The sequence below is a fragment of the Cherax quadricarinatus genome, chromosome 33 (genome assembly GCF_038502225.1).
Source record: "Cherax quadricarinatus isolate ZL_2023a chromosome 33, ASM3850222v1, whole genome shotgun sequence".
Taxonomy (NCBI): domain Eukaryota; kingdom Metazoa; phylum Arthropoda; class Malacostraca; order Decapoda; family Parastacidae; genus Cherax; species Cherax quadricarinatus.
This window is the reverse complement of record NC_091324.1, coordinates 19,356,259-19,376,896: the sequence shown is the minus strand read 5'-3', so window position 1 is coordinate 19,376,896 and position 20,638 is coordinate 19,356,259. Positions and strand designations below refer to the sequence as shown.

At 42.6% G+C, this 20,638-nt stretch overlaps 1 protein-coding gene across 4 annotated transcripts in view; it reads left to right on the top strand.

The window, feature by feature from the left end:
* LOC128694002 (SH3 and cysteine-rich domain-containing protein) overlaps window positions 1-20,638 on the top strand; it is a 1,038,081-nt gene that overhangs the window by 1,007,241 nt on the left and 10,202 nt on the right. For all 4 annotated transcript variants that reach the window (XM_070090891.1, XM_070090892.1, XM_070090893.1 and 1 more), the window contains 3 exons: window positions 9,218-9,300; window positions 18,585-18,774; window positions 19,310-20,219. In XM_070090891.1, the coding sequence (XP_069946992.1) occupies window positions 9,218-9,300; window positions 18,585-18,774; window positions 19,310-19,411 (375 nt within the window). In that variant the 3' untranslated portion in view covers window positions 19,412-20,219. The remainder of the gene's footprint in view (window positions 1-9,217; window positions 9,301-18,584; window positions 18,775-19,309; window positions 20,220-20,638) is intronic.

Genomic DNA, 20,638 nt, shown 5'->3' with positions numbered 1-20,638 from the left:
CCAGTAATTACCAGTACTCATCCCCAGTAATTACCAGTACTCATCCCCAGTAATTACCAGTACTCATCCCCAGTAATTACCAGTACTCATCCCCAGTAATTACCAGTACTCACCCCCAGTAATTACCAGTACTCATCCCCAGTAATTACCAGTACTCATCCCCAGTAATTACCAGTACTCATCCCCAGTAATTGCCAGTACTCATCCCCAGTAATTACCAGTACTCATCCCCAGTAATTACCAGTACTCATCCCCAGTAATTACCAGTACTCATCCCCAGTAATTACCAGTACTCATCCCCAGTAATTACCAGTACTCATCCCCAGTAATTACCAGTACTCATCCCAGTAATTACCAGTACTCATCCCCAGTAATTACCAGTACTCATCCCCAGTAATTACCAGTACTCATCCCCAGTAATTACCAGTACTCATCCCCAGTAATTGCCAGTACTCATCCCCAGTAATTACCAGTACTCATCCCCAGTAATTACCAGTACTCATCCCCAGTAATTACCAGTACTCATCCCCAGTAATTACCAGTACTCATCCCCAGTAATTACCAGTACTCATCCCCAGTAATTACCAGTACTCATCCCCAGTAATTACCAGTACTCATCCCCAGTTATTACCAGTACTCACCCCCAGTAATTACCAGTACTCAACCCCAGTAATTACCAGTACTCATCCCCAGTAGTTACCAGTACTCATCCCCCAGTACTCATCCCCAGTAATTATCAGTACTCATCCCCAGTAATTACCAGTACTCATCCCCAGTAATTACCAGTACTCATCCCCAGCAATTACCAGTACTCATCCCCAGTAATTACGAGTACTAATTACCAGTACTCATCCCCAGTAATTACCAGTACTCATCCCCAGTAATTACCAGTACTCACCCCCAGTAATTACCAGTACTCACCCCCAGTAATTGCCAGTACTCAGCCCCAGTAATTACCAGTACTCATCCCCAGTAATTACCAGTACTCATCCCAGTAATAACCAGTACTCATCCCCAGTAATAACCAGTACTCATCCCCAGTAATTACCAGTACTCATCCCCAGTAATTACAAGTACTCATCCCCAGTAATTACCAGTACTCATCCCCAGTAATTACCAGTACTCATCCCCAGTAATTACCAGTACTCATCCCCAGTAATTACCAGTACTCATCCCCAGTAATTACCAGTACTCATCCCCAGTAATTACCAGTACTCATCCCCAGTAATTACCAGTACTCATCCACAGTAATTACCAGTACTCATTCCCAGTAATTGCCAGTACTCATCCCCCCAGTACTCAGTAATTACCAGTACTCATCCCCAGTAATTGCCAGTACTCATCCCCAGTAATTGCCAGTACTCATCCCCAGTAATTACCAGTACTCATCCCCAGTAATTACCAGTACTTATCCCTAGTAATTACCAGTACTTTTTCCAGCAGTTACCAGTACTCATCCTTAGTAATTACCAGTACTCATCCCAGTAATTACCCGTTCTCATCCCAGTAATTACCAGTACTCATCCCCAGTAATTACCAGTACTCATCCCCAGTAATTACCAGTACTCATCCCCAGTAATTACCAGTACTCATCCCCAGTAATTACCAGTACTCATTCCCAGTAATTACCAGTACTCATCCCCAGTAATTACCAGTAATCCCCAGTAATTACCAGTACTCCCCAGCAATTACCAGTACTCATCCCGGTAATTACCAGTACTCATCCCCAGTAATTACAGTACTCATCCCTGGTAATTACCAGTACTCAACCCTAGTAATTACCAGTACTCATCCCCAGTAATTACCAGTACTCATCCCCAGTAATTACCAGTACTCATCCCCAGTAATTACCAGTACTCATCCCCAGTAATTACCAGTACTCATCCCCAGTAATTACCAGTACTCATCCCCAGTAATTACCAGTACTCATCCCCAGTAATTACCAGTACTCATCCCCAGTAATTGCCAGTACTCATCCCCAGTAATTACCAGTACTCATCCCCAGTAATTACCAGTACTCATCCCCAGTAATTACCAGTACTCATCCCCAGTAATTACCAGTACTCATCCTCAGTAATTACCAGTACTCATCCCCAGTAATTACCAGTACTCATCCCCAGTAATTACCAGTACTCATCCCCAGTAATTACCAGTACTCATCCCAGCAATTACCAGTACTCATCCTCAGTAATTACCAGTACTCATCCCAGTAATTACCAGTATGCATCCCAGTAATTACCAGTACTCATCCCCAGTAATTACCAGTACTCATCCCCAGTAATTACCAGTACTCATCCCCAGTAATTACCAGTACTCATCCCCAGTAATTACCAGTACTCATCCCCAGTAATTACCAGTACTCATCCCCAGTAATTACCAGTACTCATCCCCAGTAATTACCAGTACTCATCCCCAGTAATTACCAGTACTCATCCCAGTAATTACCAGTACTCATCCCCAGTAATTACCAGTACTCATCCCCAGTAATTACCAGTACTCATCCCCAGTAATTACCAGTACTCATCCCCAGTAATTACCAGTACTCATCCCCAGTAATTACCAGTACTCATCCCCAGTAATTACCAGTACTCATCCCCAATAATTACCAGTATTCATCCCCAGTAATTACCAGTACTCATCCCCAGTAATTACCAGTACTCATCCCCAGTAATTACCAGTACTCATCCCCAGTAAATGCCAGTACTCATCCCCAGTAATTACCAGTACTCATCCCCAGTAATTGCCAGTACTCATCCATAGTAATTGCCAGTACTCATCCCCAGTAATTACCAGTACTCATCCCCAGTAATTACTAGTACTCATCCCCAGTAATTACCAGTACTCATCCCCAGTAATTACCAGTACTCATCCCCAGTAATTACCAGTACTCATCCCCAGTAATTACCAGTACTCATCCCCAGTAATTACTAGTACTCATCCCCAGTAATTACTAGTATTCATTCCCAGTAATTACCAGTACTCATTCCAGTAATTACCAGTACTCATCCCCAGTAATTACCAGTAGTCATCCCCAATAATTACCAGTATTCATCCCCAGTTATTACAAGTACTCATCTGCAGTAATTACCAGTCATACCCCAGTAATTACCAGTACTCATCCCCAGTAATTACCAGTACTCATCCCCAGTAATTACCAGTACTCATCCCCAGTAATTACCAGTACTCATCCCCAGTAATTACCAGTACTCATCCCCAGTAATTACCAGTACTCATCCCAGTAATTACCAGTACTCATCCCCAGTAATTACCAGTACTCATCCCCAGTAATTACCAGTACTCATCCCCAGTAATTACCAGTACTCCCAGTAATTACCAGTACTCATCATACCCCCAGTAATTACCAGTACTCATCCCCAGTAATTACCAGTACTCATCCCCAGTAATTACCAGTACTCATCCCCAGTAATTACCATTACTCATCCCCAGTAATTACCAGTACTCATCCCCAGTAATTACCAGTACTCATCCCCAGTAATTACCAGTACTCATCCCCAGTAATTACCAGTACTCATCCCCAGTAATTACCAGTACTCATCCCCAGTAATTACAGTACTCATCCCTGGTAATTACCAGTACTCATCCCCAGTAATTACCAGTACTCATCCCCAGTAATTACCAGTACTCATCCCGAGTAATTGCCAGTACTCATCCCCAGTAATTACCATTACTCATCCCCATTAATTACCAGTAATTGCCAGTACTCATCCATAGTAATTGCAAGTACTCATCCCCAGTAATTACCAGTACTCATCCCCAGTAATTGCCAGTACTCATCCCCAGTAATTGCCAGTACTCATCCCCAGTAATTACCAGTACTCATCCCCAGTAATTACCAGTACTCATCCCCAGTAATTACCAGTACTCATCCCAGCAATTACCAGTACTCATCCCAGTAATTACCAGTACTCATCCCAGTAATTACCAGTACTCATCCCCAGTAATTACCAGTACTCATCCCCAGTAATTACCAGTACTCATCCCCAGTAATTACCAGTACTCATCCCCAGTAATTACCAGTACTCATCCCCAGTAATTACCAGTACTCATCCCCAGTAATTACCAGTACTCATCCCCAGTAGTTACCAGTACTCATCCCCAGTAATTACCAGTACTCATCCCAGTAATTACCAGTAGTCATCCCCAATAATTACCAGTATTCATCCCCAGTTATTACAAGTACTCATCTGCAGTAATTACCAGCACTCATCCCCAGTAATTACCAGTACTCATCCCCAGTAATTACCAGTACTCATCCCCAGTAATTACCAGTACTCATCCCCAGTAATTACCAGTACTCATCCCCAGTAATTACCAGTACTCATCCCCAGTAATTACCAGTACTCACCCCAGTAATTACCAGTACTCATCCTCAGTAATTACCAGTACTCATCCCCAGTAATTACCAGTACTCATCCTCAGTAATTACCAGTACTCATCCCCAGTAATTAACAGTGCTCATCCCCAGTAATTACCAGTACTCATCCCCAGTAATTACCAGTACTCACCCCCAGTAATTACCAGTACTCACCCCCAGTAATTGCCAGTACGTATCCCCAGTTATAACCAGTACTCATCCCCAGTAATTACCAGTACTCATCCCCAGTAATTACCAGTACTCATCCCCAGTAATTACCAGTACTCATCCCCAGTAATTACCAGTACTCATCCCCAGTAATTACCAGTACTCATCCCCAGTAATTACCAGTACTCATCCCCAGTAATTACCAGTACTCATCCCCAGTAATTGCCAGTACTCATCCCCAGTAAATACCAGTACTCATCTCCAGTAATTACCAGTACTCCCAGTAATTACCAGTACTCGTCCCCAGTAATTACCAGTACTCATCCCCAGTAATTACCAGTACTCATCCCCAGTAATTACCAGTACTCATCCCCAGTAATTACCAGCACTCATCCCCAGTAATTACCAGCACTCATCCCCAGTAATTACCAGTACTCATCCCCAGTAATTACCAGTACTCATCCCCAGTAATTACCAGTACTCATCCCCAGTAATTACCAGTACTCATCCCCAGTAATTACCAGTACTCATCCCCAGTAATTACCAGTACTCATCCCCAGTAATTACCAGTACTCATCCCCAGTAATTACCAGTACTCATCCCCAGTAATTACCAGTACTCATCCCCAGTAATTACCAGTACTCATCCCCAGTAATTGCCAGTACTCATCCCCAGTAATTACCAGTACTCATCCCCAGTAATTACCAGTACTCATCCCCAGTAATTACCAGTACTCATCCCCAGTAATTGCCAGTACTCATCCCCAGTAATTACCAGTACTCATCCCCAGTAATTACCAGTACTTATCCCTAGTAATTACCAGTACTCATCCCCAGTATTATCCTTAGTAATTACCAGTACTCATCCCAGTAAGTTACCAGTACTCATCCCCAGTAATTACCAGTATCCCAGTAATTACCAGTTCTCATCCCAGTAATTACCAGTACTCATCCCCAGTAATTACCAGTACTCATCCCCAGTAATTACCAGTACTCATTCCCAGTAATTACCAGTACTCATCCCCAGTAATTACCAGTAATCCCCAGTAATTACCAGTAATCCTCAGTAATTACCAGTACTCATCCCCAGCAATTACCAGTACTCATCCCAGTAATTACCAGTACTCATCCCCAGTAATTACAGTACTCATCCCCAGTAATTACCAGTACTCATCCCCAGTAATTACCAGCACTCATCCCCAGTAATTACCAGTACTCATCCCCAGCAATTACCAGTACTCATCCCCAGTAATTACTAGTACTCATCCCCAGTAATTACCAGTTTCTATCCACACAAGCTTGCTCTGACCGGTAAGCTTGCTCAAGTCCTACAAAGAGGTTTATTTACCCTCTACATATGTCCTGGTGAAGTGTGGGTAGGTGCAGGATGTCAGGTGTAGTGGTGCAGAGGTAGGCGCAGGATGTCAGGTGTAGTGATGCAAAGGTAGGTGTAGAATGTCAGGTGAATGTGCTATGAGCACGGGAGTGGCTGTAAAGGCCAAACGCAGCTTCCTGTCTTTGTAAATCGACTTGCGCTAGTTTTTTCCCTTGTTTTGAGAGACTAGAGGTGCCCTAATTCTGTTCTATGGTATTGCATGTTTGGACGACTGCTGCTTCCAGCCACCTGCTCTTCCTTCTATCTTCCTTATATATTGTATTCAGCACCGTTCAACGCTGTGAATTACGCAGGTTTGTCCTGTTGAATGATGCGTGCATGGCTGTGAATTCTCTATGCACTCACCTAATTGTGGTTGCAGGGGTCGATTCATAGCTTCTGACCCCTGTGTGTTAGAAGCTTTGTACTAGTGTCATGTGCTGTTTCGCTTATCTTAGAATTTACCTCATCCTGTACATGGAGTTCGGAAGACCTCAGCTTTTAAATGTCAATGTTAAGAAATTGTTGGATCTGGTAGGATCGTGAGCGGTGGTGGACGTGAGGAACCTGACCAAGTGATACGTGCAGTTAGTTGTCTGGGTCCCACTGCACCTCACCAAATGGAGTAGGCGATTGGTTGGTGAATCCCTCGGTATGATGAAGCACACCCTTGAGCGAGACGTTGCCTAGAGTGGGGAAGAGGAATGGCGATACCAACAGTATAAATGACACGTATGCACTGCTCGGGACATTTGTTAGGGAAGTGTTTCGCCACGAGGTGGCGAAACGTATCCTCGGTGAGTGTCTTGAGCTGTGCATGTGTATCTGCCTACATGTGTCAGCCTACATAGGCCTACTGTGGTGCTTCCCTTTTCTTACATTATTCTCATGTTCTTCAAGTCTGTTATGCCTACTTCAGGGTATTGTGTCTATTAGTTCCATGTGGTCTTCTCCCTAGTAATTCCCGTTAACCCTCTTCCTCTCCCTTTCCATCTTCGGCAATCCCCAGTACATCCTACCCCTTTCAGTAGTCTCCGGTAATCTCCACGACTCCCAGTATCATCCTCCTCCTCTCCCTCCCCCTCCTTCAGTAATCCCAGCAGCCTGAGTGAGCATCCACCACTGAGCACACGTCCAAGCCATCGATTAATGGGAGTGTTGCGGCCTTCGTGTGTGTGTGTACTCACCTAGTTGTTGTGGTTGCAGGGGTCGAGTCACAGCTCCAGGCCCCGCCGCTTCACTGGTCGCTACTAACTGACTCTCCCTACTCCATGAGCTTTATCATACCTCTTCTTAAAGCTATGTATGGATCCTGCCTCCAATACATCACTTCCCAGACTATTCCATTTTCTGACAACTCTGTGACTGAAGAAATACTTCCTAACATCCGTGTGTGTATGTGTGTGTGGTGTGTGTGTGTGTGTGTGTGTGTGTGTGTGTTTGTGTGTGTGTGTGTGTGTGTGTGTGTGTGTGTGTTGTGTGTGTTGTGTGTGTTTATGTGTATGTGTGTATGTATGTTGTGTGTTTTTGTGTTTGTGTGAGTGTTGTATATATGTGTGTGGGGGGATCGAGTTTCAGCTCCAGGCCCTGCTTCTTTGGTATTTGCCGTATCTACTCCCTCCTTGCCTTGAGGGCTGTCATACTCATTCTTAAAACTGCATAGAACCTGCCTCCTCAACTTCTTGGGGCAATTCATTTCACTATTACAGTCACGCTTCTCCGTGACTACAATAGTATGCAGTACCATCGTCAGCGTCTGTGGTCTAATAAAACCCAGGGCGTGGGCCAAATGTCAATTAAAGGATCGCGTTTTACCCCGTCAGAGGTTCCACAGCTTAAGGTGTCAGCATTTTCGCTGCGTCCCTGAAGGGACGGGGGCAAGAAGTACGTGCCCTGATGGTTGTCAGGGCTCTTGCATCCCGAAGCTGGAGCCCTCCATACGCTTTTAGCGTTTCCTCGTCATTACAATGATCTTCGTAGACTGTCACTCGTTTAAAAAAAAAAAAAAAGGCCATGCTGCCATGGGTGGATAAAAATATATGTCGGCCTTGAAGCAATTGGCCTCTTGTCTTGCCCCTGATGTGGCTTCTCACAGTTCTAGCTCCCTGATTATTCTCTTACCCTGACCTGATTTCCCCCTGACCTGGATACTCCATTGCGTGTTTATTATCATCCCGAGTGTCCCGGCACCTACTGCCTGATACCTACCTGACGTTCCTGTGTTGTTCTTGCGTGCTTGTTGTTCCTGGTTCATGACCTGGCTCTGTCTGGCCTTGACCTGACCTTTTCACTTCATAACAGATGAGATGTCAGAGTTTTGTGTGTGTGTGTGTGTGTGTGTGTGTGTGTGTGTGTGTGTGTGTGTGTGTGTGTGTGTGTGTGTGTGTGTGCGTGTGTCTGTGTTTTTCTTTGTCGTACCATTTTTTTGTATTTGTTGTTACTGCTGTTTTTATTTTGTTTTTTCATGGAGTCTTTCTCTCTTTTTTCCCCCTGGTTTTTTTTTTCGTTGTTGAACCCAGCTGTGCTTTGTTTACCTCTGACTCTGATACCTGTGACTAACTCAACCTGTGACCCAGATACCTGTGAATTTATCACAAACTCTAACCCTGATAAGCGTGATTCTATTTTAGACAATTTTTTGAAGAAACTTCTACACGCAGACGAACTAAGGAATGATAATTGACATTGTCATATGCCCTGCCTGTCTTCGGATCAAATTTGAATGATTCCCGTTCCTCAGGGCGCTAAATCATGACCCTAGTAATAATACTGAATGTGTTGTTCTCTTCCCTCACCTCTGCATCCATCAAACTCTGTCACTGTACTCCTGTTATGCTCCATCTTGCCCTTCCATCTAGGTCGATTTCCATCGTGCTAGGTCACCTTCACGTAGATAGGTCGACCTCCATTTAGTTAATCACCCTCTACATAGGTCAGCATCCAGCTTGCTTGGTAACTCTCTCTCTCTCTCTCTCTCTCTCTCTCTCTCTCTCTCTCTCTCTCTCTCTCTCTCTCTCACACACACACACACACAGGGTTTGACAAGGTTAAGGATTCCTAACTTTATTGACAAGCTGAGCTTTATCTACATCAGCTCATTTGAAAGCATTTTTATTGTTATGAAACATACGAGTAGGGAACAGGATGAAGTTAGAGCCATCTGTGGGCCAGCATTTTCATTTGATCAACTGACTTTATCTTGCTGAAACTATAATAATGCTGTACGAATGTGTTCCAGACTCGAATCAGTCTCTCTCTCTCTCTTCTCTTCTCTCTCAGTTTATCTATCTCTCATTACAGAAACCTCACCGCCTCCTGCCTACAAACCTCTACGTGGTCCTCTACAACTTCACCTCCAGACATCCCGACGAGCTGGACCTCAGGTGAGTCTCAAGTGGTTAGGTGAATCTCGGGGTAATTAGGCGAGGCTCAGCTGGTTACCTGGAGTTTACCTGGAGAGAGTTCCGGGGTCAACGCCCCCGCGGCCCGGTCTGTGACCAGGCCTCCTGGTGGATCATAGCCTGATCAACCAGGCTGTTACTGTTGGCTGCACGCAAACCAACGTACGAGCCACAGCCCGGCTGGTCAGGAACCGACTTTAGGTGCTTGTCCAGTGCCAGCTTGAAGACTGCCAGGGGTCTGTTGGTAATCCCCCTTATGTATGCTGGGAGGCAGTTGAACAGTCTCGGGCCCCTGACACTTATTGTATGGTCTCTTAACGTGCTAGTGACACCCCTACTTTTCATTGGGGGGATGTTGCATCGTCTGCCAAGTCTTTTACTTTCGTAGTGAGTGATTTTCGTGTGCAAGTTCGGTACTAGTCCCTCTAGGATTTTCCAGGTTGTGAAGGCTTACTCAGCCCTGTAACAACTTCAGACAGTATTACCCAGGCTGGCTCCTCCTCAGGAAAATTAATGAATAGAAAAAGAAATAATAACAGACATAAACACTTTATTATATAGAAAATATAAAATATAAAACACTTAAATATGAAATATTTATCCTACATTAAAGAAAATGAAAAATGAAAAATATAAATGATAACTGAATTCAACGCTAATTTAAAACTTGGGTGTCTGCTGTTGGTGACACTGTGTTGTTGAAATTGTAGCCGTTGCTGATGATGGGGGGGGGGGTCGCAGGTGTTGGTTACAACCCACCGGTTCGTTCTTCACAGTATAGCCGTGAGTATTATATCCCGATGACAGGAAAGCAGGTTCTTTACCACTGCAATGGAGGGGTTACGTCCTGCAATTTCATACAGGTGCACAGGTAATTAAATCCAAAAAGGGGAAGTCTCAGGACGTTAGTCCATCTCCATCAGTTCTACTCATTGATTGGCAGGTGACCCTCTCTGTCATCCAAGCTGGAAAGATAGACAGGTTACCCACTGCTTAAGAAATCACTCTCCATGATAAGTACAATACCTAAAAGATGTGGTGATTATTACAACAGTCAACTTAGAGCAAGACTGAAAGGACTAAGTTTATTATTGGTCAAAAGTGAAGCTTTTAACCAATAAATCCACTAGAATACAAGGCAGGCATGTACTTACAGTAGTGCTGGGAGCTGTGAGTCTAGTGATTACTGTTTGAACCGGAGCCCCACACGTCACCTTTCGGTGGGGGAAGAAGGAGGGGAAGGGATAGCGGGAGCTAGACTGACCCTACCTTAACAAGCAGCCGGCAGTCAAACTATCACTTTTGGGGTGGGGGAAAAAAGGCGGGAATAGCGGGAGCTTGACTTACCCTACCTTAACAAGTAGCCGGCAATGAAACTATTGTTCCTATATACTCCCTCGCTACTCCTATCTATTGAACTTTTCCCTCACACTCCCCCATACCAAGACTTATAGTCAAGGAGTATAAGAAGAATAGGCGAGGAAAAAGTTCTAACATATGGAAGTCGCGTAAGGCAAGAAATCTTCTACTGACTGTCATGACTTAACCAGTCAGAGAAATAATTGGATGAACCATTGATATACACAATATGGAACTTAAAAGCCTGGAGTGCCAATGTCCACCTCAAGTGGCGACTGTTGGTTCCCTTAAAAGTTTCTAGGTATATCAAAGGTCTGTGGTCCGTTTCTAAAATGAATTCTTTTCCCAGCAAATAAAATTTAAGTTTGGAGATACCCCACACAAGGGCCAAACATTCCTTTTCTATGGTGGAGTATCTCGTTTCTGCAGGAAGGAGTTTCCAGCTTAGGAAGCATACAGGGAAGGGAGTACCATCATGGTATCGTAGTAGCACTGCACCTAAGCCAGTATTGGAGGCATCAGTTCTTAAACAAAATGTTTTATTAATATCTGGAATCTTAAGTATAGGGTCTTTCGAAAAGATACTTTTAATCTCATTAAACTTTTCCCGAGCTACGTCGGAAAGTTCAAGAGGTTCCTTCACAGACTTTTTAAGGAAGTCGGATAAGATGTCTGTAAGATCAGTAAGGTTCGGGATGAACTGTGCATAAAAATTTACAGAACCAAGAAAGCTACGCATGAGCTTCTTGGTTTTGGGGAATTTAAATTCTAATAAAGCTTTGATCTTACTGGGGAGAGGCTGCAGAGAGTTATTAGAAAGTATCAGTCCAAGATATCTAATCTTGTTATACCCAAGGAAGCATTTCTTCGGCTTGGCAGTGGGGCCATGTGAGCGTAACCTACGCAAAACTGATGTTAATGTTCGTTCCACGTGGATGTCATTACGTAAATGTTATCAAAATAAACTGAAACATTTGGCATATTACCCAAGACCTTTCTCATCAGTCTCATGTAGGTAGCACAGGCAGTTACCAAAACGAAGGGCATAGTTCTATATTGCATCAGTCCTTGGTGTGTAGGAAAAGCGGTGTACTGCTTAGAAGAAGGATCTAACATTACTTGATGATATGCCTGCGCAATATCAATCTCTGAAAGGAAGGAAGAGTCATAAAATTTGTGTAGATCGCTATCTATTAAAGGCATAGGCTCAGCATCCCACCGAGTTATAGCATTAAGGCCTCTGAAGTCAATAGCAAGTCTATGTGAATTATCCTCCTTCTTAACCATGACTACTGGTGAACAATATGAAGATACTGAAGGTTCAATGATCTTTAGTTTTAATAATTTGTCTACCTCTCGGTCAAATGCATCCCTAAGGTGAACTGGAACTGGGTATAATTTTCGTTTGATAGGATTGTCCGTCACTAAGTCAATCTTATGGACTACCGTGGAGGTAACACCTGGAATATCAGTAAAGACTTCTGAAAAGTTACTCACACATTGAAGTAGTTCATGTCTCTTATGGTCATCCAAAGATTCATTAATATTATTGTTGGTTGCGTCCGAGTGGTCAAGAGTCACCAAGTCATGTAGTTCTTCATCATAGTCTAAGTTAGAGGTGTCAATTACGCACACCTTACATTCTTCAGTTGTCGTATCAAGTTCGTGTGGAAAAACTAAGTCAAAGTTATTAAGACAGTTAACCGAATTTCTTCGGTAATATTTCTTAAGGATGTTGATATGATAAAGCTTAGGTTTCCCCTTGACTTCTATGAGGTAGTCAACTTTCCCACAAATTTTTAATACTTTATATGGACCTTTCCATGCTACTAATAATTTATTTGACTTGATCGGCTAAAGTACAAGAACTTCATCCCCTACTTTAAAACTTCTCCTCTGACTTTTGGAATCAAAATAGGTTTTGTACTGGTCCATTGACAAGCTTAGGTTTTTCGAAACTATGTCAGAGGTCTCCTCAAGTTTGGATCTAAGGTCAAGGAGAAACTGGTAAGAAGACTGAAACCCAGCACTCACCTCCTCATTAGTCCATAAGTCATGAAGGATGGACGATGGGCCTCTGGCCTGTCTACCATAGAGAAGTTCAAAAGGTGAAAACCCCTAAGAGTCACTGGGAACTTCCCTCATGGCAAACAAAGCACAGGGTAGGTAACGATGCCACTCCTTAGGTTTAAGGGAGCAAAGTTTCCTTAAAATGGCCTTGAGAATCGAATGCTGGCGCTCAATCCTCCCATTACAGCTGGGATGATAGGGTGTGGTGAAGAGAGGCTTCACTCCCAGAAGTTGGTATAGATGTTGCATTAAGTCAGATGTGAATTGTGTCCCACGGTCAGACAAAATTTCTCTAGGGATGCCCACTCTGGAGAAGATGGACAAAAGGGCTTCAGCCACCTCTGTAGTGGTTATGGTCTTTAAGGTTATGGCTTCAGGGAAACTCGAAGCATAATCAACTAATGTTAATATATATCTATGTCCCCCAGATGAAAGTGGAGATAAAGGACCAACGATGTCAATAGCTACTCTTTCAAAAGGTACCGTAAAGACTGGCATTTTGACCATAGGTACTCGCCTGGTACCTCGGGAGGATGACAGTTGGCAAACTTTACACGATCTACAATAGGTAGTGACATCTGAGGACATTTTTGGCCAAAAATAGGTTTCCCTAATTTTATTTAAGGTTTTACGATGCGAGAAATGTCCGGCCACTGGCAGGTCATGAGCCATTGACTTGGAACAACTAAGATGGAATAGTCTGTCTCATCTGAATTTAATTTGAATACTGACTTGTACAAGATACCTTTTATACATTCAAATTTATATGAAAAGTTTTTCCTTTGGATAACTTGATTTTGTTTAGCGGCATTATGGCAATTCTGAAGAGAAGGGCAATTACGTTGTAAATTGACAAAGAAGTCCTTCGATATGTCTAAAGGCTTTAAGTCAGGGAAAATCAAAGGATGGATAGTAGGAGAAGCCTGGGCTTTGGTCTGAGCCCTAGTCAAGACATTTATAGTATCGGAGGTGATATCTTCACTTTCATCTAATAAGTGAACCGGTGATCCTACTACCTCGCTTTCGAGAGTAGCATCACTGGTTTTTAATCCCACATGAATCTCACGAGACATTGTCTCATCTGAACTTTCGAGGGGCTTCTCTGACTCTACAGAAAGAGGATCTGAAACACCTATGTCCATCTTTGGTGATGAAAGGTCAACCTCAGAAGGAAGAATGGCACCTTTTACATTACCTATTAGTAAGGAACAAGAAGTAATTGGAGCTAGTACGGCTTCAGACCAACCTGTGAACCATTTAGACCTAATGTAACAACGGATGGTAGGAAAAGTGTCCGTACGGCCCAAGTAGTCTGAAAGTATTGCAGAGGAATGAGTTTCTTTAAGGTTAGGGAACAGCTTATCAGAAATGACTATACATGTGCATCCAGTGTCTCGTAAAATAGTAGATACATTAAGTCCATTAACTGTTCCTGAACAGAAGGGTGCTTGGTCATTACAGTCTTTAACATCTTCCAACTTTTTGGACCTTCTTAGAAGGACAATCTGGACGTTTATGTCCCTTAACACCACACAAATGACAAACAGGAATAAAAGAAGTCATTTTACTTTCCACTAGAGGCTTTGATTTCTTAAGGTCTGATGAACCCTTGCCCTTAGGGTTCGATCCCTTTAGGTCTTTATAGGAATTGTGAGCCTCAGCATACAGGTCAGCAGCCTCAGCAACTTCCTCAGCTTTAATCAGGTTACGTTCTCTGATGAATGTTCGTATCTGATGGGGAAGAGCTGTCAGGAACTGGTCAGCAACCATGAAGTCTAAGAAATTCATAACTGCGATCAATTCCTGAACACTCTATCCAAAAGTCGAACAAACGAAAGAGTGTAACCTGTAACTGCTGAAAGTTCTGGCCAGGCTGTAAGGTGGCATACCTGAAATCTTTCCTGTAAGAATTAGTGGTTTTTTGATATGCTTTAATGATTGCCTTCTTCAGTAGGTTATAATTACATATAATATCCTGCGACAAAGTTGCATAGATATTCAAGGCTGTACCAGAAAATAACATTCCTAACCTGGTAGCCCAGGTGTCAGCAGGCCATTCACAGAGGGTAGCAGTATTTTCAAACCTGATAATGTATGAAGTTATGTCTTCCCCCTCTGTGAAGGGAGGTAAATTAGGTGTTGGAATATGTGCACTAGCTGCATGATGTTCAATTACTCCTTCCTCTAATTGTTGTTGTGTAAGAGTTAACTTTTTATTCTCTAATTCAAGGCGAGATTTTTCGAGCTCGCGATCCTTTTCTCTATTAACTCAAGTTCTCTAGCTTTTTCCTCACGTATTTTAGCCTGTTCCTCACGTATTTTAGACTGTTCCTCACGTTCTCTAGCTCTTTCTTCACGATCAAGTCTATCATGCTCCTTTTTGTCTTCTCTTTATCTTTCTGTCTTTCTTGGATTTCTCTCTCAATTCTCTCTCCTTTCTCTCCTGTCTTTCAAGGTTCTCTTTCTCCTTTTTCTCTTCTCTTTCGATTCTCTCTCTCTCCTTTTTCTCTTCTCTTTCCCTTTCTGTCTCTCTTCTCTCTCAATTCTCTCTTTCAAGTCTTTCCTGGATCTTAGCACTAATGAAAGATTCAAAATTTTTCCCTGTTATTCCTAACTTACTTCCAGCGTTCATCCAAAACTGGTATTACCTGGAGTTTACCTGGAGAGAGTTTCGGGGGTCAACGCCCGAATAACTCAAACTCTCAGGGGAAATGAAACTGGTATTAAAGAAAACGGAGGGTTCAATTCCTGCTCCGCTCAAACTGGAAATAAACCAGAGGGCTCGATCCCTGCTTCAATTAAACAATATGTATTAATTAAAACGAAGGGTTCTATGCCAGCTCCGAGCAAACAGTAAGTAGAATGGGGTCACTTGACCATCCAATCTTCTCACCAACAAATCAAGAGTGTCCTATGACAGTTCCCTTGATATAATAAAGAGCTCAATGAAACAAATTGTCACTGGAAAATCTCGGGTCCCTAGAGTTTAATCCTCCAAAGTGTTTCAAGCTCACACAAAAATAGATGGCAGAATTAACTAGTATTCCTGCCTTGACTTGACTTACAATAAATTGAGACCATAACAATCACCAATTTTTTTAAATACCTGTACTGTAGTCCTACCATAGAGAATGATTACTCATGGCTGGTGGTAACCGTCTGTGGTATGCGGCGTTGAACTTCCAATGGTAGATTCGAGATGGAGTTGAATCTTGATTCAGTAGAGTTGATCCTGGCAAGGTCGCCACTTGTGAAGGCTTACTCAGCCCTGTAACAACTTCAGACAGTATTACCCAGGCTTGCTCCTCCTCAGGAAAATTAATGAATAGAAAAAGAATTAATAACAGACATAAACACTTTATTATATAGAAAATATAAAATATAAAACACTTAAATATGAAATATTAATCCTACATTAAAGAAAATGAAAAATGAAAAATATAAATGATAACTAAATTCAACGCTAATTTAAAACTTGGGTGTCTGCTGTTGGTGACACTGTGTTGTTGAAATTGTAGCCGTTGCTGATGATAGGGGTGGGGGGTCGCAGGTGTTGGTTACAACCCACCGGTTCGTTCTTCACAGTATAGCCATGAGTATTATATCCCGATGACAGGAAAGCAGGTTCTTTACCACTGCAATGGAGGGGTTACGTCCTGCAATTTCATACAGGTGCACAGGTAATTAAATCCAAAAAGGGGAAGTCTCAGGACGTTAGTCCATCTCCATCAGTTCTACTCGTTGATTGGCAGGTGACCCTCTCTGTCATCCAAGCTGGAAAGATAGACAGGTTACCCACTGCTTAAGAAATCACTCTCCATGATAAGTACAATACCTAAAAGATGTGGTGATTATTACAACAGTCAACTTAGAGCAAGACTGAAAGGACTAAGTTTATTATTGGTCAGAAGTGAAGCTTTTAACCAATAAATCCACTAGAATACAAGGCAGGCATGTACTTACAGTAGTGCTGGGAGCTGAGAGTCTAGTGATTACTGTTTGGACCAGAGCCCCACACGTCACCTTTCGGGGGGGGGGAAGAATGAGGGGAAGGGATAGCGGGAGCTTGAGTTACCCTACCTTAACAAGTAGCCGGCAATGAAACTATTGTTACTATATACTCCCTCGCTACTCCTATCTATTGAACTTTTCCCTCACACAGGTGTATATAATCATGTATCTCTCCCGCCTGCATTCCAGGGAATACAGGTTCAGGAACCTCAAACGCTCCCAGTAATTGAGGTGTTTTATCTCCGTTATGCGCGCCGTGAAGGTTCTCTGTACATTTTCTAGGTCAGCAATTTCACCTGCCTTGAAAGGTGCTGTTAGTGTGCAGCAATATTCCAGCCTAGATAGAACAAGTGACCTGAAGAGTGTCATCAGGGGCTTGGTATCCCTAGTTTTGAAGGTTCTCATTATCCATCCTGTCATTTTTCTAGCAGATGCGATTGATACAATGTTATGGTCCTTGAAGGTGAGATCCTCCGACATGATCACTCCCAGGTCTTTGACGTTGGTGTTTCGCTCTATTTTGTGGCCAGAATTTGTTTTGTACTCTGATGAAGATTTAATTTCCTCGTGTTTGCCATATCTGAGTAATTGAAATTTCTCATCGTTAAACTTCATATTGTTTTCTGCAGCCCACTGAAAGATTTGGTTGATGTCCGCCTGGAGCCTTGCAGTGTCTGCAATGGAAGACACTGTCATGCAGATGGTTAGATAAGGACCATGTGGTTAGGTGTCTCAAGAGTGGGTAGGTGAGTCTTGAGACTAAGAGATAGGTTAAAGGAGAGCTCTTCAGATGAGAGAGATGGTAGAGTGACTTGGTGCTCTAGAATGAAGACATCTGGATTGTGAAGTGTGCATGAGAGAGAGAGAGAGAGAGAGAGAGAGAGAGAGAAATCGTAGGAACATAATTAAATCAGATATATAGACAACACACAGTTAAAACTAGATTTAAGATATCTTGAAGTAAATATATTTTATTTTGGCTCCTGTAATTGATGTAGCAGTTTTAGTGACCGTGTTAATGGAAACTTTTTTATTATTGAGTATTGATTTATTACAGTTTTATTGAGTATTGTTTACGTGTCTCCCAAAAGGGTGTTTCTAGAGTAAATGACTATTTTATTTTTTTTCCTTTTTCCAAGCCTTCCGTGAAATACCTTCGGAACGACTCTTCTGATTGGCTTCAAACCTTTAACTCTGGTGTAGCTTACCTAGACAAACGAGTAGATTGTTATAGAGTGGTACAGCTTCTAATTTTCAAATTTTATAACATTATTAAAAGCAGTGGCTGGAGAATGCCTCTTCCATGCGACTTCAAATTTTCAGTGTTTATGTTGTTGTTGGGGTATATAGGGCCACTGACAGCATACGCCGTATCGAGCCCTTTCAGTGTTGATGTTTTTGTTATCCTCAACGGAAGCAGCTGTAATTAGTACACGAAACCTCTGAATAGAAAGAAGGTTCGTTTAGCTCAGCCGAATCACTTGCGCGCTTCATGTTATGGGGATACGATAAAGCTCATGAAGCAGAGATTGTGGACCTAGTAGCGACTAGCGAAGAGACGGGGCCAGGAGCTGTGAATCGACCCCTGCATATTACAAAACGTTTCGGTCCTGGACCCAGGACCGAAACGTTTTGTAATATGCCCTAGTGTTGGCTCACGTGTCTAAATCAATCCTAAGTAGTAGTAATATTACATTGATGCGAAAGTGCTGAATCCATAAGCGTCATGCAGTGCCTGATAGATAATGAGGTTTGAGTTGTTCAGAGTAGACGCGGGAGCTGGAAACTTTGGGTATATACGGGTGACCTGTCTTTCCCTTCAACAGAGCCGGCTACAAGGTGACAGTGACGGACACCTCCGACCCAGACTGGTGGCAAGGAAAGTGTCTGGGCAGGACCGGCTACTTCCCCTCCAAGTATGTGACCCGACTCAACGGTGGTGAGAAACCACTCCAGGTCACTCACAACCTGCAGGTCACTGACGGCGATAACGGCATCAAACTCCTCAGAGACCAGGTGAGGCAAAAGTCAGGTCAAACTGCTTTCCTGCGACAAGATGGCCCTCCCCCCAAAAAAATATATACAGAATGGAAGGGGGCAATGTCTTTATCATTTGGTGGTTACAATCAAGGGTGATGTCACTGAAGACAAGACACCTTGCAAAACATGCTGTAATCGGGACTATGTTTCCCACTTTTGGAGCTTGATAGAGTCGTAAAGCTTTCACTCAAAGCTTGTACTTCAACGTGCCATTTTTTTATAGTATTGTCAGCAGTACACAGTTTTGATCCATCTATGGGGATAGCAGTAGTGCCGAGATTATCAGCAGCAGAAGTACTTGTAACCAAGCCTAAGTCTAGCTACTACAACATCAGGTTAAAAATAAAGGCCACTACTAGCAATGAAGTTCTTTGTACAATGTTTCATCAATGGACATTATGATTCAAAGTAGTATCACGTTATCCAAAATCAAGCTTTTTTTTCTAATGCTGTCTATTATTTCTCTGCCGGATTTTAGATGACTCATTTTTTTCTGATTTCTCTCCGACAGATCGTCATTCAGATCGGAGAGGAGGTTGAGGGTATGGTGATGATCCGCAACGGTGACAATCAGCAAGGTGTCTGTCCACTTAAGTACCTGCAGGAAGCTTGAATCATGTGCACACACACTGGCGGGCCACATTACTTGTGCACATATTCCTCCTCCTCGTTATGTCAGTGACTCTTCAGTGAGATATATGCCATACTGTGGACTCCTATTAAATAAATAAATAAATTATATATATATATATATATATATATATATATATATATATATATATATATATATATATATATATATATATATATATATATATATATAAAGAACAAATTGGAGAATTTCCATGACAATACATAATTGAAAATAAGAATTATATTGTAGTTAAAGAAAAAAAATGAGTAAAAGTAGGGGGCAGCAGCAGCACTCGAGGTAGGCCGAGTGAGCACCGCGTTGGAGTATGGTTGGGGCTTTCAAGTAAAGTGCTTGACCCTCGTCGTGTGGGTGACGCCGAAGACTGTGACATTCATTCCTGAGCATTAGTTGTTGTTGTTGTTGTTGTTGTTGTTACTGTTTAGCTCTTTTGCACATAAATGTGGTATTCACTACACTTTTTTTTTTGAAAGCTGACCGTGGTTCGTGTTTGCACTGGAAATTGCTCCTTACAACAGTGGATGTCCACCATGGGGTAGAGCAGAAAAAATCTCTCCCATGTTCCTCTGTACCTGTACATCTCTCCCATGTTCTTTTGTACTTCCAGGCTGCACACTGCAGCAAGGACCTCTAAACCACTATGAATTTGTAGCCTATGTCGCAAGGGGGAAATTATCATTATGGTTAATGAGATGAAGCTGAACTAGCAGAGGAAAGGAAGCCAGGCCACTCCAGCTACTTAAAATACACCTTCCGAAAATCTTTGAAGGTAAGATAGACTTTATAACCTTGTAATACTACGTTCATGGGAGGGCATAACCCATGTTTAGTCTGTAAAATCTTACACTATCATTTGTATTGCATTTAAAGGGGATCACGAGACCTGTGTGGGTCGTACAAGTATTGGGGGATGAGAGATGCTCTGTAGAGATGCCTAGATGTTGGCGAGGAGTTCTTGATCCAGACAGTTGAAGCCATCTTGCTTTCCCATGGATCGAACCTGTCTCCCCCCCCCATACCAGTAGGAACTGTATGAATCCCATGTGATCCTCACTTTCCCTTTAATATAATAATAATCGGTGTGAAGTGCCATGATACTTGAGCCTAGTGAGAGTAGCTACATTTCCTTCGATCAAAAGCCCTTTATCAGCATTAGGCTGGTATAAATAATTTTAAATCTAGGGTTTT